Source organism: Pan troglodytes, chromosome 3, assembly GCF_028858775.2.
Source record: "Pan troglodytes isolate AG18354 chromosome 3, NHGRI_mPanTro3-v2.0_pri, whole genome shotgun sequence".
NCBI classification, from domain to species: Eukaryota; Metazoa; Chordata; class Mammalia; order Primates; family Hominidae; genus Pan; species Pan troglodytes.
Window position 1 is genome coordinate 262,713 of NC_072401.2, and position 24,615 is coordinate 287,327.

At 40.0% G+C, this 24,615-nt stretch overlaps 1 protein-coding gene across 7 annotated transcripts in view; it reads left to right on the forward strand.

Moving 5' to 3' along the window:
- The first annotated feature begins 618 nt into the window (after nucleotides 1-618).
- ZNF718 (zinc finger protein 718) overlaps nucleotides 619-24,615 on the forward strand; it is a 47,025-nt gene continuing 23,028 nt past the window's right edge. The window contains exons 1-4 of one of the 7 annotated variants that reach the window (XM_054683613.2): nucleotides 619-1,082; nucleotides 7,184-7,310; nucleotides 7,808-7,903; nucleotides 10,556-20,468. In XM_054683613.2, coding sequence (XP_054539588.1) covers nucleotides 1,080-1,082; nucleotides 7,184-7,310; nucleotides 7,808-7,903; nucleotides 10,556-10,851 — 522 coding nt within the window. In that variant the 5' untranslated portion in view covers nucleotides 619-1,079 and the 3' untranslated portion in view covers nucleotides 10,852-20,468. Of the gene's footprint in view, nucleotides 1,083-1,372; nucleotides 1,453-1,614; nucleotides 1,706-3,243; nucleotides 4,791-7,183; nucleotides 7,311-7,807; nucleotides 7,904-10,555; nucleotides 20,469-24,615 lie in introns of those variants that run through there. The other 6 variants (XM_054683610.2, XM_063808496.1, XM_009447161.4 and 3 more) reach the window with 6 other exon arrangements.

Sequence of the window (24,615 nt, forward strand, 5' to 3'; positions counted from 1 at the left end):
CAATAATATTTTGGATATAGTAGGCTAACATTATCACAAACAATCTCACTTGTTTTTATTATTTTCGATGTGGCTAATAAAAAATTCAAAATTCACTAATAGCTAACATTTTATTTTTCAGAGGATTACTTCCTTCTTAAAATCTCACGTGTCCTACTCAAAAGACCAGAGGCCAGAAAGGTTATAAAACATTAAAATAATTGTCATTATATTGTTTCCGTTTGTGAACAAGTGTGTGTATGCATGCGTGCATGTGTACGTGTGTGTGCATGTGTGTGCATGCATGCGTGTGTGTATAATTTATATTATAAATGGACTTAACCTTACATACCACAAGGTTAAAAAAATGACCACTGGGCTGTACCAAGCCAAGCACAGAGATAACACCCCAGCCTGGGCCGGGCGTGGTGGCTCACGCCTTTAATCCCAGCATTTTGGGAGACATAGGCGAACAGATACCCTGAAGTCAGGAGTTCAAGACCAGCCTGGCCAACATGGTGAGACCCTGTCTCTGCTAAAAATACAGAAATTGGCCGGGTGTGGTGGCGGGCACCTGTAATCCCAGCTACTTGGGAGGCTGAGGAGAATCGCTTAAACCCGGGAGGCAGAGGTTGCAGAGAGCCGAGTTCGCGCCACTGCAGAGGTGGCAGAGAGCCGAGTTCGCGCCACCGCCTGGGCGAGAAGAGCCAGACTCCGTCTCAAAAAACAAACACAAAAACCTGCCTCAAAGTACCTGGAGGCCAGAGCCTGTCACTCTCGCCTCATTCAGTGCTGTGTATGGTTGCAACTTCTGTCACTCAAGGCCTGAGGGCGGGAGACTTACAGCTCTATCCAATTAGAGCGCTGGATTGACAACTGCCGAATCAGGCGCGCAGCAGAGAGGAGGGTGCGGCATCCGGGATCTGGCGCGGCCTTTGCTTGTAGCTCCAGCCAGAGCTCGGTTAGGGCCTCATCGCTCTGCTCCCGCTCCTTAGGGAAGCCTCGGTGATTCTGCCACAGCCTCAGCCTCTGTGGCTCTGTGACCTGCCGGTATTGGATGATTCGTATCTAAGACTCTGGGACACTCCTGAAGTCGGGAAATGGTGAGTGTGCGGGGCAGGGCGTCCCAAGGCTGTGGAGGCCTCATCGGAACCGGCGGGAAATGGCGGCGGTGGGAGGAGTCTGTGAATGGAGTTCCCGCTCAGCCCTCTGTCCTCAGTCCCCTCCGGTGAGGGACCCGCGCTCCTGTCAGTCCCCGCACAGCGGCTCTGGCCCAGCCTGCAGCCCTCCTTGTGCAGCTCTGCGCCGGTAGCCCTGCACTTTCCCCGGGCTGTGGAGTGAGTAGGAGCTCATCCGGAAGACACGGCGGCGGCCTGCGCGGTGCCGGCGTGGGAGGAGCTGTGGTCCGGAATCCCGTCCCTACTTTACCCTGTTCAGAATGAGATTGAGGCCCCATCAAAACATGGAGTTCATGTGAGCAAACAGGACTTATTAATGGGACAGCTCTGCCGTGGCTCGTGGTTTGGGGGCTGCCAGCGGGTCTTGAAGGAAAGGCTTTTGTGAGGTGTGTGAGGAAGCGACGCAAATCACCTGCCCGCTCCAACTTGCCCACCAGTCCCCTTGCCCTGTGCGCCTCCTCCGCGTGGCCGTTCCTGAATACGCTGGTATCTGTTCGCATCTTTTAGAATACGCTGGTGTCGGTGCGCACAGCGCTTCTCTTAGTTCTGTGAGTAGTTCTGCCACATTATTGAACTTGAGGAGGGTGTGGGCGCCCCTGGTTTGTAGACAGGGGTTCAGAAATGAAGACGGGTGTCCAGGGGCAGGGACTGGCGTCTGCGGGAAGAGCGCTGAGCTTGTGGGGTCAGCGCTGACTCTGGGTGGTGTCGTTAGTTGCTGGACACCCCGTTGGGGTTGGAGCATTGACTGGTGTTGAGGAAACTCCGCAAGTTTTCTGTCAGAAGAAAGACATGGCTGAGTCTGGGCTGGAGGAAGTCACCTGGTGTCCGCAGGAGGCGCGGCCGGGTTCTGCACATGCGCTGTCCCGCTGGGCACTGTCGTCTTCCTCCAGGTCTCCTCCCGGGGAGAAAGGGGACTGGGAACTTAGAGGAAAGCAGTTCTAAGAAACATCCCTTCCCCGCATCCTGCTGCCAGCCCCCACCCAATGCTAACCCACTCCTGAGCACGCCCACTGGGCATTCGCACGGCCACACCTGGCCTAAGACAGGGTTCTACTCTCAGGAATTGTGCCCATGGCCGTTTTTCTCCTACAGTTTTCTGCCAAAAGCACACGCAGTGCCCAGAAGACTCCTGGCTCATCTCAACCCCAGATCTGTTTAGCAGGAGCCCGTTTCCTTCTCCAACCCAGGCTTCTGGACCACCTGATCTTAATCTCCTATGCCTTTATGGACTCAGGAAGCAGTCAGAGCGTAGCCCTGCCTGGGCCTGTACCTGTAGCACAAACCAGTCCTTTCATCAGTTGTGCCCTGCCCCCACCCCATGGCTCTTGATAGCTCCTTGCTGTCTTGTGCTTTTTCCTTCCCCACAAATCCTCTTTTCTGTGCATACTGTGTGCCCAAGTTCATCCCTTACGTGCCTACAAGAATTCAGACGTTAGGGAATTCAAGACTATGCCTTAGACCTGGCTGTTGTAGGAGCAAATACAAATTAGAAGAGGCTTAATGATTTCTCTTTAGAGTGAGGGAAGAATTTTTGCTCTTCTCCCTTTTCTTAAAGCATTTAGGTGGAAAATTTTTATAATTATTTTCACCAGTTTTTGAAATATATGTAAATCATTTTTATCAGTTAAATAGGTCATTTGTCTTTTTTGACTCAGACTTGTCTTTATCTAGGACTTGGGAACTATTGCTTTGAAATGTGAATAGCAAGAATATATCCCACAGTTTCTGTAGGAGGGTGGGAGGCTGCCTTCAGCAGGTACCTGGCTCCACATTGCGGGTCTATGTCCTGTCATGAAGATGTGGGAAGTTTATTTTTCTTTTGAATATTACCAATTAGAAAACCCAGATTACCTCCCAAATTACTAGGTGAAATAATAAACTGTGTAAATGGTGCTTTCAAGTCTTCTACTTAAGAACTAATAATGGTGACTTTTTTTCTGTGTTTGCAGTCTCTTAGTAGATTGCCTGTGATGCACATCACATTTTGGTTTAATTATATAACAAAACATTTTCTTGCTGTTCTATTATGGTGGAAAATTTTTTTAGGATTGGAGATAATTTTTCTTTTTCTTTTTTTTTTTTTAAGACAGAGTCTTCGCTGTGTCGCCAGGCCGGAGTGCAGTAGTGTGATCTCGGCTCACCGCATTCTCCACCTCCCAGGTTCAAGCGATTCACCTGCTCAGCCTCCTGAGTAGCTGGGATTACAGGCGCGCCACCACACTCAGCTAATTTTTTTGTATTTTTAGTAGAGACGGGGTTTTCGCCATGTTGGCCAGGATGGTCTCCATCTTCTGACCTCATGATCCACCGGCCTCGGCCTCCCAAAGTGCTGGGATTATAGGCGTGAGCCACCGCGCCTGGCTGAAAATTTTTCTTTTAGTCATATTTTCCATGCACTGTTTAGAAGTACCGGACGTTATATACAAAGTGCCCACCAGGCTTCACTTGAGAGAAAAACCTTTCTTCTCAGGATTCCAGCCACAACCCACAATTGTATGACAAAGTGCAGCAAGGTGCTCCCCAAATCTGCAAACAAAATAGTCTATTTGGGATCTACAGTCCCTTCTAGAGCAGTTAGACTAGATTTCTACAAAGATCACTTCAGGACAGCAATCAGTTATTTCACCTCCTTCAGTGCTCCTGTCATCTTCAGATCTGACACGGATTCAGAGATCACGGGGCCCATAAACCCAACCAGGATCATACATGTGCATTGATTAAACTTGAGAACTTCAATTCTCTCCCTCCTCCCTTTGCCCAAATGCCCACAAATGTGCATAGCTCACCAGCCCTCCAAGACCTAAATGTGCAGTTCCAAATTCTGAATTTATTTTCTGGGATTTGAGAGAAGAAAAGAACTTTTATTTGAGAAACACATGTTCTTTTAATGATCAGACCCAGAGACTGGTTAAAATGAGACCACAGTGATGTACTGTTCCCGTCTTTGAACTATTTGTCTTTTGAAATTGCTTGCTATTGGCACAAGTGGCTATAAATTAACCTAATAATGCCACACTGGACACTATAATCCACACCCAATAGCTTAACAATGTATATAACCAATCACTAACCAATGTTACTTCTGTAAATAAGAATTCCTGACAACTTTTTATCCTGCCTTTTTGCCTTTACAAATATACTTGTAATTGGAGTGTATATTCAGGTAGCTTTATACTCCAGGATTGCAGTCTTCAAGCTTTGGCCCCAGAAAACTCTCTACTTATATTATGTTTATCTCAGTATTTCCTTTTAGGTCAAAATATTCTTAAGAATGTGTTGAAGGAGCCTCCATGAGGTGATCTCTCCTCTGGTTTTACTCTGCTTACTCTAACCCCTGAGAATGTAGAGGCACATTGATCCCACCTAGAATCTGCATACAAAAGTTGGCCTCTGCCTGGGATTCCCAACACTGGACCAGACTTTGGGTTGAAGACATACGAAAAACTCACAGAAGACATTTTCTGCATCATGAGAGGTCAATGTAGACATCTTAAGCCCCATTTTTAGAGTGGAGCCCTTTGAGTTTTCCAGATCTTGTTCAGTGACCTGCTACAGCTGTGTGAGAGGCTTCTGATGGGAACAGAATCCTGTGGCAGAATCTTTAAGTGTAAACAAGCATCTTAGCAGTGGGAGGTAAGGCCACAAAATATCCAGAGCCTTAATGACAACCATAATCACAAGTGTACCTTCCTCCTCTATACTGTGTTATGGGAGTAGAGTACTTTTGTCCTTCTTCTTACCTCAGAGTTAGCTGATCAGGGACAGGGGATATCACATCTGGAGCCAAGATGTGCAGGCCCACCAGGACAGCGCCATTTTCTGTTTGCACCACACAAAGTCAGCCTGAGTGTCTCCTCCGTGGATCACTATGGGGGCATCAACCAAAGGTCACTGGGGACACTCACCAGCATCTTTGAGTAATGAGACATTTGAGGATGTCATGTGCAGACTGGGGTCAGTCTGACAAGGTCAAATTCTGCTTCCATTTCAGAGGAAGATAAGTGACTCATGCAGGGTTTGTTCCTCCCCTCACAGAAAGAATCTCCTTGGTTTGTACCCAGATAAGAATTGCTCCAGTTTTCTGGTTCTTTGGTGAAAAATTAGGAATCTGGAGACTCAAACTGATCAATAAGCTAATTGCTTCTATTTCATATGATCATTAGAAAAAGACATAAAGCAGTCATGGTCCCTACCATCAAGGAACTTGCAGTCTAGAGCACATGAATAAATGATTGAATTCAGCATCGTGTGTTCAGTACAAAGACGGAAACTGTATGGAGACTTAAGCTTAATTTGTGTTACTTCCCTTTTATTGTTTTGTGAGTTTTGATGCCACCATCTGATCAGCTGTTCATTGACAGAAGAGAAATTGTTATTATTTGTGTTGTTTTTACCTTGCTAAGAATAAATAATTAGCTTCTAATATAATTGGTCTAGAAAAACATAAGAGTTTTGGTTAAATTCCTTGTTATTGTGTGTTATAATGTTATAAAGTAGGGAATTAGCTAAAATAGATTAAGATACAGAAACTCTGGGAATCAAATTTCTCTTGGGCAGGCTTAGAAAAGACAAAACTGAAAATACTTACGGGCATAGAGAGCAGATGCCTAGGGCCCACCTTCTGTCCCAGTTCTGCCCAGATCCACCCTCTGCTGAACCTTGTCCAGGTCTTAACCCACACTGAAATCTCTCACAGAACCGCTTAGAGGAGATCAGAGTTTGGGGTGGCTACCCCTACTGCCTCTCCAGAGCTGGTGCTCACAATTTCCTGATACCCAAAAGCAGATAAATGAGGAAAAGCAATATACTTTTGTGCCTTAAATTCTTTTTTATAAAATTAAAGTCAGTGTTTCTAGAGACATCCTATCCAGCAACCTGTTCCCCATCTGTGCAGTTTCAGTGGTTTTTTTCACAAGTCTCATAATAACTACAAACACAAAAATAAAAAATTCCTCTGAATTGCACTTAACACTTCCTTTCTGTATCTGTCCCATCTCTCTATATTGAGCTATTATTCTACGCATTTAAAAAAAAAACAATGATAAGAAAACAGAAGAACAAATAGAAATGCTGGGGCCCTGCATTTAAATCCTGGGAAGCATGGGACTACTTTTCAGGACGTTATAGTATTAACACACATAATGTGAACTTCCCAGCACACTGCTCTGTGGCATACTTCTGAGCACATAGTACATGCTCTATAAAGATTGCATTGATGCATATACACGTTTTTCAAATGCAGACTTACTCAGACTTGCCACCATCTTCCGCCTCTGTAAACATTAAAGGGCTTGCAGAGAATGCCGTATTTCAAGATGATGATTGGTGGTCTTGTCTTCAGATGTAAAGTATTTGTGTTGTGATAAGGGTGTTGCAGTGAGGGACTCGTGCTGTGACTGCTTTTTCTAGCTGAGTGGTATAATGGGTCTAGGGGGAGGAGTGTCAGCAATAAGAAGACTTGCAATAACAGGAGACTTGCAATAAGAAGCTAATTCATGGACCCTTTTCAAACCTGCAGAATTTTGTTACTTACAGTGAGGCTTTGAATACCAAATAATTTATATGCATTTTGAACCTTAGAGGCAATGCTTGGCTGAGTGACTCTTAGCCCAGTCTTGCAGTAGAATTACATGGACAGTCTGAAGAGAAACCATAACGTGTGCCCTCCCCACAGATCCTGTCTGTTTTTCTGGATGGAAAAATTCCTGTTTTTGGTTAGGCGCAGTGGCTCACGCCTGTAATCCCAGCACTTTGGGAGGCCGAGGCAGGCGGATCACGAGGTCAGAAGATGGAGACCATCCTGGCCAACATCGTGAAACCCTGTCTCTAATAAAAATTAGCCAGGCATGGTGGCGGGTGCCTGTAATCCCAGCTATTCAGGAGGCTGAGGCAGGAGAATCACTTGAGCCTGGGAGGTGACGTTTGCAGTGAGCTGAGACCGTACCACTGCACTCCAGCCTGGGCAACAGAGCGGGACTCCGTATTAAAAAAAAGAATTCTGTCACTTGATAAATGTGTATTTTCAGGAACTCTTAACATTCAAGGATGTGGCCATAGAATTCTCTCCAGAAGAGTGGAAATGTCTGGACACTTCCCAGCAGAATTTATATAGAGATGTGATGTTGGAGAACTACAGAAACCTGGTCTCCCTGGGTGAGGATAACTTTAATATGTAATTCCTAATACTTTTTCAGAATTTCATTTTCTTCCTTTGTAGAATGTCTCTTGAGAGCTTCTGCTTTGCATGAATTAATTTCAGTTCCTTCACGAAAAAGTTGGGAGTTTGGTGGTATGAAAAATAAAATCTTTAGGATGTTTCATCTTTACATAAACCTTCTTTTGAGCTAATTTGTTTCCTTCGCTCTAGGCTAGTGGTAATTCTAGAAATTAATGATATAAAATAATTGTCTTTCACATCTTAACATGCAATTTGCACTACTTATTTTTGATTCAGTAGTACTCGGTAGTGGAACTTAAAGCCCACACAGATTTAAAATACTTAAATATTCTAAAGATTCTGTCAGAAAACAATTTTTGGATTAATTTTCTAGAATCTTCCCTAACTTCTCTATTCTACTTAGCATAGTACTAGGTTGGTAATTGGAGTATCCCCAGCAATAGTCATGTTAATTTTTTTTTTAATAAAACAGGTGTTACTATCTCTAACCCAGACCTGGTCACCTGTCTGGAGCAAAGAAAAGAGCCCTACAATTTGAAGATACATGAGACAGCAGCCAGACCCCCAGGTAGGTGAGAGTGAATGGAGGAGAGGACACAGGCAAGGAGGCCAAAAGTCAAGAAGGAAGCCAGGCCTTCAAATGTTGTTTGAGAGGCTGAGCACTGTGGCTCACGCCTGTAATCCCAGCACTTTGGGAGGCCGAGGTGGGTGGATCACCTGAGATCAGGAGTTCAAGACCAGCCTAGCCAACATAGTGAAACCCCGTCTCTACTAAAAATACAAAAATTAGCCGGGCGTGGTGGCGGGTGCCTGTAATCCCAGCTACTTGGGAGGCTGAGGCAGAGAGAATTGCTTAAAAACACAGGAGGCGGCCGAGGCGGGTGGATCACGAGGTCAGGAGATCGAGACCATCCTATCTAACACGGTGAAACTCCATCTCTACTAAAAATACAAAAAATTAGCCGGGCGTGGTGGCAGGCGCCTGTAGTCCGAGCTACTCAGGAGGCTGAGGCAGGAGAATGGCGTGAACCCAGGAGTCGGAGCTTGCAGTGAGCCGAGATCGTGCCACTGCACTCCAGCCTGAGCGACAGAGCGAGACTCCGTCTCAAAAAAAAAAAAAAAACCCAGGAGGCAGAGGTTGCGGTCGGCTGAGATCGTGCCACTGCACTCCAGCCTGGGCGACAGAGCGAGATTCAGTCTCAAAAAAAAAAAAAAAAACCCAGGAGGCAGAGGTTGTGATTGTGCCACTGCACTCCCGCCTGGGCAATATAGAGCTAGATTCTGTCTCAAATAAATAAATAAATGTAGTTTTGGAAGCTCTGTGACAAAGAAAATAATTTCTGAAAAGGCTGCATTTTTTCTCTTAGGGTCATCTTCTGTCCCATGCTCTTAAATCTAAGAATTCTGTTTTTCCTTTAGTGATCTCCCTTCAAGTTTACAGGGAGTGCCAGTGTCCACTTTATCACTTACAAAGGGCTACATGATCTGACTGCTGTTCATTGCTTTTGGGGACCTGGGAATATTTGTATTATTGAGGAGCTCTATGTTAAAGTTTTTCTTTTTTTCGAATATTGTCTTTGCATCATGTCTAAAATGTGTACGGTGACTAGTGGACATATTGGGATTTGGTTCAGAGATCCCACGAACACCAGAGACAGTTGTTGCAGGTATTGCATCTTTTCTGCTTAGTGATTTTTAATCCTATAGAGGTTGCAAATGTAATTCTACAAAAATTCTTACTCAGCAATTTTATCAGAACAATAAGCATTTTCCTAAATATGAAAAAATGTAATTTTATTTTACTTCAAAATGTTATTGTTTTAATATAAACTGAGATTTGTAATTTAAACTCTATTTTTGCAAGTTTTCAAATTATTTAAAGCATGGGTTTCCAACCTTTTGGCTTCCTTTGACCACATTGGAGGAAAAATTGTCTTGGCCACACATAAAATACAGTAACATGGCCGGACACGGTGGCTCACACCTGTAATCCCAGCACTTTGGGAGACCGAGGGGGGCAGATCATGAGGTCAGGAGTTAGAGACCAGCCTGGCAAGCATGGTGAAACCCCATCTCTACTAAAAATACAAAAATTAGCCGGGCATGGTTGTGCGCACCTGTAATCCCAGCTACTTGGGAGGCTGAGGTTGGAGAATTGCTTGACCCTGGGAGGTGGAGTTTGCAGTGAGCCGAGATAGTGCCACAGGCACTCCAGCCTGGGCAACAGAGCAAGACTCCATCTTAAAAAAAAAAAAAAAAATATATATATATATATATATATATATGGTAACACTAATAATAGCTGATGAGTTTAAAAAAAAAAGGTTTGTGAATAATTTTTGTGATATCCACCACCACAGATAAGTAAAAATGCCCTCACATTCAAAGGGTTGGCCACCAGTGATTTAAGGTATCTACTCACCTTCTAGATTTCTTAAATGCAGTGTCATCAACCAGCTTAGAACATTGCTAAGTGTATAGCAAGCTCTCAATTGTTACCTTATTTCTTAATAACTATTATCTTTTAATTTTGTCTTATTTAGTAGGAAGCCTACTGAAGTTCTGTTGAGATCTATATATAAAAATGTGTGTCTCACACACATACACATACCTATATAAGTTATATATGTGTATAATAAATTCTTACTTAACTTTGCTGATAGGTTCTTGGAAACAGTAAGTGAAGCAACATATTAAGTAAACTAATTTTTACCAGAATTTAATACAAGAGTTATGTTTGCATGACATATAGCAACAATGTTCATTTAAAGATGCATTTTTCATGAACCTATTTTGAACATAAAGTGAGGACTTACTGTACATACATGTGCAACCTGGATTTTTCTGATAAATAAAAACTGTATAATGTGTACAGTGTAATGATTTGATATGTATATACATTGTAAAATAAAATATAGTTAAGTTAATGAACACATCTATTACCTCAGGTAGATAACCAGTTTTTTTGTAGTAAGAACACTTAAGGTCTACTGTTGTAGCAAATTGTAAGCATACATTACAGTATTACTAACTATAAATAATGCTATTTTGCTGATCTAATGCTGAATGTACTTTAGATTTTTCAGAGTTACTCAAGTTACAACTAAAAATTTGTACTCTTTGAACAACATTTCCGTATTTTCCACCCTCAGGCACTAACAATCACCATCAATCAATGTTAAAGTTTTTTTGTTTTGTTTTGTTTTGTTTTGTTTTTCAGATGGAGTCTCGCTGTCACCCAGGCTGGAGTGCAGTGGCGCGATATCTACTCACTGCAAGGTCTGCCTCCCGGGTTCACGCCATTCTCCTGCCTCAGCCTCCCGAGTAGCTGGGACTACAGGTGCCCGCCACCACGCCCGGCTAATTTTTTGTATTTTTAGTAGAGATGGGGTTTCACCATGTAAGCCAGGATGGTCTCTATCTGACCTCGTGATCCGCCCACCTCGGCCTCCCAAAGTGCTGGGGATTACAGGTGTGAGCCACCGTGCCCAGCCAATCAGTGTTAAAGTTGTTTAAGGTTACACTGAAGTTTCAAAATTGTGTTTTCTATTACTGTGAAAAATGACACTAAAATTTTCACTTTGAATATATAGATCACTTATGATAATACGGTACTTTGACAGTATTAGTTATTCTAATGGAATATTTTTCCATTTATTTGTGTGTACTGAAATTTCTGTCATTAATATCTTATCGTATTTAGTGTATACATATTTAATCTCATCGGTTAAATTTACTATGATTAAATTTTTTATCTTTAAATTGTTGCAAATGAAAATTGTTTCTTTTTTTTTTTTTTTTTTTTTTTGGAAAGTTTGTTGTTACTATTTGGAAATGCAACACATATTTTTATGTTGGGCCAGTTCCAGTGACTCATTTCTGTAATCCAAGCACTTTCAGAGGCCAAGGCTGATAGATCACTTGAGCATAGGAGTTTAAGATGAACCTGGGCAACAGAGTATTAACTCTGAAAATCTGAGACAGGTCTCAGTTAATGTAGAAAGTTTATTTTGCCAGCCAGGCATGGTGGCTCACGACCGTAATCCCAGTACTTTGGGAGGCTGAGGTGGGTGGATCACAAGGTCAAGAGATCAAGATCATCCTGGCCAACATGGTGAAACCCCATCTCTACTAAAAATACAAAAATTAGCTGGGCGTGGTGGCACGCGCCTGTAGTCCCAGCTACTCGGAAGGCTGAGGCAGGAGAATCACTTGAACCCAGGAGGTGGAAATTACAGTGAGCTGAGATTGCACCACTACTCCAGCCTGGAGACAGAGTGAGACTCTTGTCTTAAAAAAAAAAAAAGTTTATTTTGTCAAGGTTGAGAACACGTGCCCCTGACACAGCCTTAGGAAGTCTTGATGACATGTGCCTAAGGTGGTTTGGGCACAGCTTGGTTTTATACATTTTAAGGAGACATGAGACATAAATCAATATATGTAAGATGTACATTGGTTCCATCTTGAAAGGCAGGACAGCTTAAGCAGGCATGGTGTTTCTAGGTCACAGGTACATGAGAGACAAACTGCTGCATTCTTTTGAGTTTCAGATTTGTCTGTCCAAAGGAGGCAATCAGATGTCCCTTTATCTCAGTGAGCAGAGGGATGACTTTGAATAGAATGGGAGGCAGGTTTGCCCTAGGCAGTACCCAGCTTGACGGTTTAGCTTAGTGATTTTGGGGGCCCCAAGAGTTCCAAGATTTATTTTCCTTTCACAAGATTATGTATCCTGATGCTTTAATGAATGCATTTATTGAGTTTTTGTTCATTTACTCTAGAGTTTATATATATATATATATATATATATATATGCATGATTATATAATCTACAGACAGTAATGTTTTTATTTCTTTCCCAAAGCTGGAGAGCTTCTTTTTCCTTTTCCTTGCCTAATTGTTCTCATACAAATTTTTAGTAATATGTTAAGATAGAAGCTGTGGCCCTGGAGGCAGGCCTGCAGATCTTGGCCTCAGCTGTGGTCTCTGAAGCAGCCCTGTGTCTGTACGTTTGAAGGATCTAACAATGATTATAATTTCTGTAACTATAACAATGATTACAATTTGGCAGGTAAAGAACTCCTTTTGTTCTGTCCTCCTGCTGATGAGATTACCTCTGCTTTTGATGGTTGTGTTACCAGAGATTTGGACAGTCATGGATTCTTTCTGGGCCCTGGAAAGATTAAATTTCCTTGAGGACATTAATCTGTATGGCAGGCAGTAAGGCAGGGTTTTGAAGTTTGTCTGCGTATGATAGGCCAAGTACCAGGTGTATGAATGGGTTTGGCTTCTACTGACTACCGGGGAACAGTTTTCACAGGTCTCTCTGAGTCCCTGAGTGTGTACAACTGGCCATGGACTGTGGCTGTGAGGGCTAGAACTGAGTCACAGGACTGCTTCAGGGAACATAGCTGAGGCCAAGATCTGTAGGCCTGCCTCCAGGTCCATGGCTGGGTGTGTCTCCTTGCAGGTCTCTTGATAGGAAGGACCACTTGTGTACTGTAGCTGAGAGGAGTTTGAGACAGGTTGCAGAACTGCTTCAGCATCCTTAGTAAGACCAAGCTTAGTGTGCCATGTTTTATCTGCAGCCATGTCTATGGGCTCTTGAGTTGGCTACCTGGGTGAGGCCCTGCTTTTTCCAAATATCCCTACTTGATCTTTGGCTCCACTGAGGTTTCACAACCCTAGCCAAAGGCAAGCACCTTTCTACTTGTGTTTTCTGTGAGTTTACTACTTAAGATATCTTACCTAAGTGGAATCATACACTGTCACTTTATTAGTATCTTATTTCACTTAAAATAATGGCTTTAAGATTTATCCTTATTGTAACATCTGACAAGATATTTTCATTTGAAGCTAAGGAATATTTCATTGTATGTATAAGCCACATCTTTTTAAATCATTCATCTGTTAAGGGACATTTCAGTTTTTTTTTACTTTTTGACTTTTGTAAATGATATGGTTTGGATCTGTGTCCTCATTCAAATCTCATGTCAAATTACAATCCCTAATGTTGGAGGTGGGGCCTGGTGGGAGGTGATGGGATGATAGGGTTGGCTTCTCATGAATGGTTTAGCACCAACCCCTTTGGTACTGTCTTTGGCATAGTGAGTTTGTTCTCCTGAGATCTCATTTTTTAAAAGCATATGGCACCTCTCCTTTCACTGTCTCTTGCTCCTGCTCCCACTATGTGAGGTGACTCACTCTTTGTTTGCTTTCTACCATAATTGGAAGCTTTTTGAGGCCTCTCTAGAAACAGAAGCTGCTATGCTTCCTGTACAGCCTGCAGAACCATAAGCCAATTAAACCTTTTTCTAAAAAAAAAAATTACCTAGTCTCAGGTATTTATAGCAATGCAAGAATAAACTAATACAGTGAATATTGCTGCAGTAAACATGGATGTGCAAATATTTCTGTCAGATATACTTTGCATATTTTGAATAGGATGCTCAGAAGTAGAATTAGTGGGTCATAGAATAACTTCATTTTTTTTTTGGAGGAATCCCTACACATTTTTTAGGGGCTGCATCACTTTCTTCCCACCAGCAGTGCACAAGGGTTTCAATTCATCTACATTGTTGACATTTGTTATTTTTTGTTCGCTTGATATTGGCCATTCCAATTAATACACGATAATACCTCATTGTGGTTTTGCTTTACATTTTTCTAAAGATTAAAAATTTTTTCAATAATTGTTTGCTATGTGTATTTATTCTTTGGAGAAACATTTTCACCTCCTGTTCATTTGTTAATCATGTTACTTACTCTTTGTTGACTTTTTGGAGTTTATTCTGGGTGTTAACTTCTGTCAAAGGTATACTTTTTACTTTTTTTTTTCTTAGTCGGGACTGACTAAATGTTTATTTTAATGTGCAGAGATAAATTTAATGTAGTCCATTTTTCTGTGTTTTTAAATTTGTTACTCATGTAGTTGATGCTATATGCAAGAAAACATTGCCAAGACCAATGTCATAATCTTTCTTCCTGTATTTTCTTCTAAAAATTGTAGAGTTATGCTTCTTACATTTAAATATTTAATTTATTCAAGATAGTTTTTGTATATGGTTCAGGATTTTAAATTTTTATGAGTACACGGTAGCTTTTTGTATCTATGGGTTACATGAGATATTTTGATGTAGGCATGAAATGCATAAAAATGATATCAGGGTAAATGGGTATACATTACCTCAAGTGTTTATTCTTTGTTTTACAGACAACCTAACTACATTCTTTTAGTTATTTAAAAATGTACAATTAAATTGCTTTTGACTGTAGTCACTCTGTGTACTAGCAACTGCTACATCTTACTCTTTCTAATTATTTTTCTACCCATTAATCTTCCCCACTTCCCCCAGTCCCCTACTACACTTTCCAGCCTCTGGTAACAATCCTTCTGCTCTCTATCTCTATGAATTAGTTTAATTTTAGCTCCAGCAAATGTGTGAGAACATGCAACGTTTGCCTTCATGTGCTTGGCTTATTTTTCTTAACATAATGACCTCTAGTTCCATCCATGTTATTGAAGATGATGGGATCTTGTTCTTTTTTATGATTGAAAAGTACTCTGTTATGTATGTGCACCACATTTACTTTGTCCATTCATGTAAGGGACGCTTAGGTTGCTTCTAAATTTTGGCTAATGTGAACACTGCTGCAGTGAAAATGGAGCTGCAAATACCTCTTTGATGTCCTGATTTCCTTTCTTTTATGTACATACCTAGCAGTGGGATTGCTGGATAATATCGTAGCTTTATTTTTCATTTTTTGAGGAACCTCTAAACTGGTCTCAGTAGTCATTGTACTAATTTACATTCCCACCAAGAGAGTACTAGAGTTCAACTTTCACTTTTCTCCACATCCTCACCAGCATTTATTAATCACCTGACTTTTGGATAAAAGCCATTGTAACTGGGGTGAGATAATATCTCATTGTCATTGATTCGCATTTCTCTGATGATAAATAATGTTGAGCACCCTGTCATATGGCTTTTTGTTATTTGTAGGCTCTCTTTTGAGAAATTTCTATTCAAATTTTTTGCTTATTTATCATCAGATTTTATCCTATAGAGTGTTTGTGTGCCTTATGTATTCTTGTTATTAATTCCTTATAGGCAGTTTCCAGATATTTTCTCCCATTTTATGTGTTGTCTCTTCACTTTGTTGATTGTTTCACTTCCTGTTTAGAAGCTCGTTAACTGATGTGATTCCATTTGTTCATTTTTGCGTTGGCTGCCTGTGCTTGTGGGGTATTACTCAAGACATCTTTGTTCAGTTTAATTTCCTGGAGAGTTTCACCAATGTTTTTTTGTAGTAGTTTCATAGTTTGATGTCTTAGATTTGTCTCTAATCCGTTTTGATTTAATTTTTTTTAGATGGCAAGAGATAGGGGTCTAGTTTTATTCCTCTGAATATGGATATTCAGTTTTTGTAACACAATTTGTTGAAGAGACTCCCCCATTATATTGAGGCAGGAAAATAGGGTCTGGAGGCAGAAAACATAAGACCACTTCACACTTCACCTTTCCATACGGCATAGGCCATAAATAACTTTGTAACTTTATTTCATCTTCTCCATTTACATAGGGCATACTAGGGGGTATTTAAACTCCCAAAAATTCTGTAATGGAGCCTTTGAGCCCCTACACTTGGGCTTTTTCCCACACTGTGGAGTGTATTTTCATTTTCAATAAATCACTTCATGCCTTCCTTGCTTTGTGCGTTTTGTCCAATTCTTTGTTAAAGACGTCAAGGACCTGGACACCTACAACTGGTAACGTATATTTTGGCCAGCCAGGAGGAAGAAGTAAGCCCAAAGTTTGGGATTCATTTTCCTCTCTTTCCTTTCTGCTCCATACAAGAGCTTTCTCTTTTCATTTCCAACTTGGAACACTTGGTGGGCAGCACCTAAACGTGGAGGCAACTGCAGGTTTCTGGCTGTGGCCTGTGAAACTAATGGGTTTCCATGCAGAGAAGGCTGACTGCCACCTCCTGGTTTGCTTAAGGAACCTGGGTCTTTTTCATTTTTTTTTCCTTTATTTCTCAGTCTTTAAGTCGCTGTTTATAATTGCCCTGCCCAGAAGGGGGAATGACTTTTTTTTTTATCTTTTCTGCACGTGGTCCCCGATCCCTATGTGTGGCGCAGTTCAGAGCAAACTCACACATGTTTTAAGGGACTTAAACCTTCTTATGCTAAATTCTTCCCTTATCGTACTCAACTGGCTACGGAACAAAAAGGCCCACCCGGCATCCAGTTCTCATTGCAGTTCATGGCTATTTTTATAAAGCTTATAGTGTGCTCTGGAGGTGCCCACCTAAGGTCAGAGACATCTGACACTGAGATCGCATCCACAGGAGGATACTCTGTGGGTCCTGCGGACCTCAACCTTCCCAAAGGGGACGTTCTTGGCAGAGGTTCTGAGGTCTGGTACTAAACCCTCCTTGGAATTTTCTCTCATAGTTGCAATGCTGTTTGGCCCCAACATTGTTTGGAATTTGGAGTTTACTGTTGAATGGAAAAGTGGAATGGCATTGTATCTATGCAGGCTTTTGTGCTGTGGTTCCAAGCAGGGGACCTGGTTAATGTGTGATGCCCTCCTTTGGTATGGTTTGGCCCCAGTGCTCTTTGGATTCTGGGGAGGTTTGGCCTTTAAAAATCAAACTGCCATGGAGACTGCTTTACCCAAAATTTTGGTTCACAGCCTTCATTGGATTATCTACTGGGGCAAAGTAAAACCAGTAAGTTTCTATTGCTATCTCATGGCTAAGGTTCCAAGCTATTGAGTCTTCATTTATGTGTGTGTATACATGTCTAGATGTCTTTATTTGCATGTACACTTACTGTTATATGTTATGTCTACCAAATTGGCTTATAAGTAAAAGAGCACTCATTAAGTAAGTCTAAGCAATTTTCAAGTTCATGTGACTTAAAGTATAACTTTACTAAACAAGCTAGCTTTAAAATTATTGGTGGAATAAAAATATAAATGCCTTCATAATTATCAGCATACATTTTGTCTGAATTTTATGTTTGTCTTTGCTAAATATTTTTAAATGTCAGTGTTAATTCAAGCTGGGAGCTACTTAGGGTGAGCCTGCCTTCTTCCATTCTATCCGAAGTCTCACTGAGATAAATGCGTATCTGATTGCTTCCTTTGGAAAGGCTAATCAGAAACTCAAAAGAATGCAACTGTTTGCCTCCCACCTACCTGTAATCTGAAAGCCCCCAAGCCTCCTCCTCACGTTGAGTTATCCTGCCTTTCTGGACCAAACCAATGTTCATTTTACATGTCAATTAATGTCTCATTTCTCCCTTGTTAAAAGTAAAAAAATTAAGAATAGTGAATAAGATAATTGTTTTAGGTAAACTTTTTGTGTAAATTAAAACCATAAAGTTATTTTTAATGCTCATTTAATATCCAGGTCATTTCCAGTTAAGAAAAGGGCTGTGATATAGGAAGTATGTTTCTAAAATTGCGGAATTGTCCATATCCAATAGTTCAGGATTTTTTGTTTTTTAGGGTTTCACTAAAGTTTCAGGTTTCTATTTAACATGTAATTCTGTATACCAAATGTACCAGAAAGGGTTACGTTATTCATGAAAAAAAAAGAGAATAGTTTTGTCTAATTCAATAGTTATCTAAAAGTTGGTTCAAATTACAGATTTAAAAAGGTTATTCATAAAACAATGTAGTAAGGAATCATTAGGCAAAAAATGTGGGAAAAGTTTAAATCATAAAATATTTTTTAAACCCTGATAAAGAATTGGAGACATTTGGCTAATTAAACATTTTCATAAAGCTGTTAGTTTTGATTAAAGTAAAATAAAAAGTATTGTAAAAATGCATCAGCAGTTTGGCAATTATTTTTTTAAATATAGTTAAGCATGAAGCTGGATATAATGTAAAGCCAAATTTCACATACATGCTTGTTTCCTAATGCCTGGCTTTTTGGATGGATCAGAGGGCCACTGAAAACATTCAGAAAGGAGGTAAACAGGATTATTTGACATGTTTGGGTACATGTGATTGCTAAAATGATGTTCAATCTTCTTTAGGTTATATTTTTGTGAATAATACTAATATATGTTCCAAAATTGTATGAGATTTCTAAAATAGTATATGCTGTCAATTATAATTATGGTTATTATGTTATTATAAACTGCAGAAATAATCAAATTTCCTTGTATAAAGCTACTAACCTACTAACCCAAGTAAAACAAAAATTAAATACCAAAAAAATACAATACAATTAAAGCTTCAGGTATATTTCGTCACCTCGTGGGCCATTTAAACATTTTATAAAGGGATTTCATTCAGTTGTTATTTTCAATGCATGTTTTCTGGTTGTATAAAAGCTTTACTATGCAAGGAGGCTGAGATTATTATGCTACAGTATATTTCCAGCAGGTAAAAAAGCTTTTTATGGTTTAAATCTTCTGAGAACATAGGAGAAAAACTGTCCTTGCCACCCACACTACAACAAAATGTCAGGACTTTGGGCTTTAGGTTAACGGGTTTTGATAAGGACCCCTCCACATTTTTGGAACTGTGCAGCCATTGGAACCCTTGAGGTGAAGCTAACCAGGGAGATTTCTCCCAAGAAGATGGCATCCTTGATGTAAACAGCTTTTCCCAAGTTCACAAATTAAAACTTCTATCATAAAACTCTTACCTTTGAATTTTTTTTCTTATGCCTCTACAAACATTAAAAGTAGAAAAGGGGTCTGTTAAGTGCATTTATGGAGTATATTTCTATTTGTGAAGGAGTTTGCAGCCAGCCTTATATATGGATAAGCTTATACTTAGATAAATAAAAGATGAAAGCCCAGTCAGTGTAAGTAAGAAACTTTAGTGGTACATACATTGCCTCATAATCAGTCCAAAAACAAAACATTGGTTCACTCCTGTTAACCCACACCATGGGTTAAAGAGACCATTGCCAGGAGGCCTTCGCTCTTCTAGAGGGGCATCATTTGTTAGGTCCTTTCCCATGGTTTAAAGTAAAAGAAGCAATGATTTAAAAAGGTATCCCTCATGATAGGCTCTATAGCAAATTCTACTGTAAAGGCTACAGTTACACAATAGACTTTAAATTCTTTTGTGAAAGTTATAATAGAATTGACTAAACAAAGAGGTACCTGTGCAGCTGCTGGCACTTGTGGCTTATGGAGAAATACATCAAATGAAGATTATAGAAATTCAGTGGTAGGGGATTAACAAAGAAATTGCTTAGTTAAGTAAGTAAACTCTTTATCTGGCTCATTCTTTGATCTACTTAATTTTACGAGGTTTAGTTTATGGAAACCTTGAGTAAGGAGCATACTGTGAACTCTTTGGTATTTTCCTCCCAATAGTCATAATAATAGTCTCCCTTGTGTGCTGTATTCTCTCAAAGGTTTTAAATGCTTGCATGCAGCCATCTCTAGGATGTCATATGGTCTCTCTTCAACTAGAATAACAGAAGCTAAAAGAAATGTGCAACCATGAGAACACCGTAACCTATAAATAATGTGCTGAGACCAGAAATCCAAAATGATGGTAACTGAGAGTGGCTCTAAGGCCCTAAATTTTGGACACACTCTAATCTAAGTGAGAACCTAACCAAAAAGGGGGAATTTCATTTTGTTTTGTTTGAGACGGAGTCTCTGTCACCCAGACTGGAGTGCAGTGGTGTAATCTTGGCTCACTGCAACCTCCGCCTCCCAGGTTCAAGCAGTTCTTTGCCTCAGCCTCCCAAGTAGCTGGGAGTAGTGCCTACCACCATGCCTGGCTAATTTTTCTATTTTTAGTAGAGACGGGGTTTCACCATTTTGTCCAGGCTGATCTTGAACTCCTGACCTTGTGATCCACCTGCCTCAGCCTCCCAAAGTGCTAGGATTACAGGCGTGAGCCAGTGTGCACGGCCAAGGGGGAAGTTTTTAAACAAAATTCTGGAATGCCATTGTTTTGGACTAAGCTCATACACTAGGCACCAACAGACCAAAACAAAATGGAGTTGCTTCTGCCAAGACTTTAAGGAAACACATAAATTCTAGAACAAATCAGGTTTTTTTTCTCCTGCAAATCTCTGTAACAAACATTCCTAACAGCATAGGTATCCACCCCCATTATATCTTTTAACCGAACACGTTTGCTCTTGCCTAGAGACCATCAAGCTTCAGATGATCATGCAGTGAAATCTCCAGCCAGTTCCAGGTGAAAACACACCCCTGGCCATCAAGAAACTACCCTGCCTCCACTAGACAGAACAGGGCGAGAGTACTGTGATCCCCAATAGACAGGGACTATGCCCCAAGCCAGCATAAAGCAGTTACAGAAAGAAAAAGACTGTCGACCCCCCCTGTCTCCTATAAGGATTTATGGGGATCACATCTCTCGGGGGGAGATGAGGCAGGAAAACGGTCTGGAGGCAGGGACCATAAGCCCAATTCACACTTCAGCTATAACAGGAAATATCCTCTCCATAGGGCATCCACCGTTAATAACTAAATTTACTTCACCCTCTCCATTTACGTTGGGCATACCCAAAGTAACCAATGGAATACTCTAGGTGGTATTTAAGCTCCCAAAAATTCTGTAAGGGGGCCTTCGAGCCCCTATGCTCGGGCCCGCACTGTGGAGTGTACTTTCATTTTTAGTAAATCCTTTTATTCCTTCCTTGCTTTGTGTATTTTGTCCAATTCTTTGTTCAAGATGCCAAGAACCCGGACACTTTCTAGCGGTAACAATATATTCCTGACAGCTTTGTCAAAAAGAAGTTTGCTGTAATATGGATTTATCTTTGCATTCTCTCTACTGTTTTACTGATCAGTTTTATGCCATTTTAATTACGGTAGCTCTGTTGTATCATTTAAATTCAAATACTATGATTCCTCCAGTTTCTTTTTTGGTACAATGGCTTTGCCTATTTTGAGTCTTTTATGGGTCTGTCTACATTATAAGATTGTTTTTCCTATTTCTGTGAAGAATGTCATTGATGCTTTGATAGGAATTGCATTAAATCTGTAGATCATTTTGGGTAGTATGAAAATTTTAATAATACTGATCCTTCCTATTCATGAACATAAAATATCTTTCCTTTTTTTTCTCTTGTTTAATTTCTTGCATCGATGTTTTATAGTATTCATCATAGAGATCTTTCACTTCTTTGGTTAAGTTCATTCCTGGTATTTAATTTTAATTTGTGGCTACCATAAATGGAATTACTCTCTTGGTTTGATTTTCACATTGTTCACTGTTGGCATGTAGAAACACTAATTTTTTAATCCTGTATCTTGACTAAATGTATGAGTTCTAATGGTGTTTTAGTGAAGTAGGTTTTTTCAAATATAAGACCCCATCATATGCAAAGTTTTTTTTTGTGACAGATTTTTTTTTCTATATGTCTCTTTTGTTTGATATAGCCACTCGTACACTTTTTTAGTTATTGGCATGGAATATTCTTTTTCATCTTGGAACCACTAATTCCCAGTGTGGGAATAATGATACTAACCCTTTCATGAGAGTAGAGCTCTCATAACCTAATAGCTTCTTAAGGGGCTCACTTTATTTTCTCACAGTGGCAGTTAAATATTAACATAAATTTTGGAGGGACACTCAAACAATAGCAATATGTTTTCACTGGATAAGTAAATGTTTTTGTATTTAGAGGAATTATTGATAAGAACTTATTACTGCCATTTTGTTCATTGTTTTCTGACCAGTTAGTAGTTTCTGTGTTTTAATTCTTTCATGCTTTCTTCCCTTGCGTTTTCTTGAATTTTTGTTTTGTTTTTCTTATATGCTTTGATTCTTTTTCTTTTGTATCTACTGCCATTTTTATTTTAATTTCCAAGAGACTTACATAAAACATCTCACAGTTATAAAAGTCTAGCTTGAGATAACAATGTAACTTCTTTTTTTGTACAGATAGGGTCTTCCTTTGTTACTCAAGCTGAAGTGCAGTACATTCACAGCTTAGTGCAGCCTCGACCTCCCCAGGCTCAAGCAATCTTCCCACCTTACCCTCCTGAGTAGCTGGGACTACAAGCACAAGTCTGTCTACTTTTTTTGTACTTTATATAGAGGCAGGGTTTTGCCATGTTGCTCAGGCTGGTCTTGAACTCCTGGGTTCAAGCACTCCACCTGCCTTGGCCTCTCCAAGTGCTAGGATTACATGCATGAGACATCACACCCAGTGCTTCTTTTTTAAAAAAAACTAAACAGCTTTGTGAGATCTTTATTTTATTTTATTCATGTATTTATTTTAGAGACAGAGTCCCGCTATATTGACCAGGCTGGTTTTGAACTCCAGGCCTCAAGCAAAAGTTACCTTCTATGTATAGAAAAATTAAACAATTTTACTTCCTTTAACACACTATTTATGTCACCCTTTACTTTTTTTTAATATTGTGTACCTGTTAACAAATATACTGAAGCTATATGTGTTTTAATGCTTTTTTTGTAACTTATATCAGAGTTAAAAGTGATTTATGCACCATAATTAGTGATATAGCCTTCTATATATATATATATGTTTTCCAGTAAGATTTATACTTTTATATGTTTTCTTGCTGTAAGTTAGGATTCCATCCTTATAACTTGAAAAATTCTCATTAACATTTTTTTGTAAGACAGGTCTAGTGATTATAAATTCCCTCAACTTATTTTTTAATCTGAGAATATCTTGATTGATACTTCATTTGTAAAGGACAGTTTTGTCAGGTATAGTCTCCTTATTTGTCAACGTTTTTTCTTTTTCTCTGTTCATTTGCACTTTAAATATATGGTCTCACTTCTGTGTGGCTTGCATGGTTTCTGCTGAGCAATTTACTGATAACCTTATAGATGTTCCCTTATATGAGAAGAATCTCTTTTTCTTGCTTCTTTTAAGAATCTCCCATTGTCTTTGAATTTTTGGCAGTTTAATTATAATTGTGTCCTGGGCAAGTTTTTTATCAAGTTCTTCTTGCTACTGATATTTTGAGCCTCATAAAACTGAATGTCTGTATTTCTTCCAAGATTGGGAAAATTTTAACACATTATATCTTTAAACAATAATAAAAAGTTTTCTCTCTTGAACCTCCTAAAATATGTACCTTTTTATGGTTTATCATATAGCATGGGTTCCAAATTCTTTATTCACACTTTCATTTTTAAAAAAATTCTAATTAGAAACTTTCAAATGACTTACGTTTGCTGGGGTGTTTTTTTTGTATAGCTTAGTCTCCTGTTAAAGCTTTCTCTTAAATTTTTCAGTTCTACTATTTTTACTTTGACTCCAGCATATCTATTTGTTTCTTTTTTAATGGTTTCTTTTTCTGTATTGTGATTTTGTTCATGCATTGTTGCAAAAAAAATTTAGTAATCTGTGTACTTTTGCATCTTACTGAGTTTTTATTTTTATTTTTTATTTTTTTTGAGACAGAGTCTCACTCTGTTGCTCAGGCTAGAGTGCAGTGGGGTGATCTTGACTCACTGCAACCTTCACCCTCCAGATTCAAGCAATTCTTTTGCCTCAGCCTCCCAATTAGCTGTGACTACAGGTGTGCACCACCACACCTGGCTAATTCTTGTATTTTTAGTAGAAAGAGGGTTTCACCATGTTGGTCAGACTGGTGAGATGCTTGAAGATTATCTTGAATTCTCTGTTAGTCATTTTTTAGATCTGTGTTTTATTGTAAGTGGTTACTGGAGCATTTTTAGTTTCCTTTGGTGGTGTTATATTTGCCTGATCCTTCATGATCCATTAAGGATGTCCTTGCGTCTGAAGAAGCAAATACCTCTTTCAGTTACTATAAACTAGTTTGGGGAGGTAAATATCTTCTTCTGTTGGATCTCTGGACTGATGAGATTTCTGCTGATATTGCAGTTAAGTGCATTGGAGCCAGGTCATGTAACTACTACCGGGCCTGCCATGAAGTTCATGCTTGGCAGACCTGTAATCAGGGCATCAGACAGCTGTGGTTTCGTCTGTTTTCTGAGAACACCAAACTTTCTTCAAGATGTTGATCAATATGACTAGTGCTCAGAAAAAAAAAATCCCAGCACTTTGGGAGGCCAAGGCAGGTGAATTGCCTCAGCTCAGGAGTTCGAGACCAGCCTGGGCAACATGGTGAAACCCCGTCTCTACTAAAATACAAAAAATTAGCCAGTCGTGGGAGTGTGTGCCTGTAGCCCCAGCTACTTGGGAGGCTGAGGCAGGAGAATTGCTTGAACCCGGGAGGTGGAGGTTGCACGGAGCTGAGATCACACCACTGCACTCCATCCAGCCTGGGCGACAGAGCGAGATTCCATCTCCAGGAAA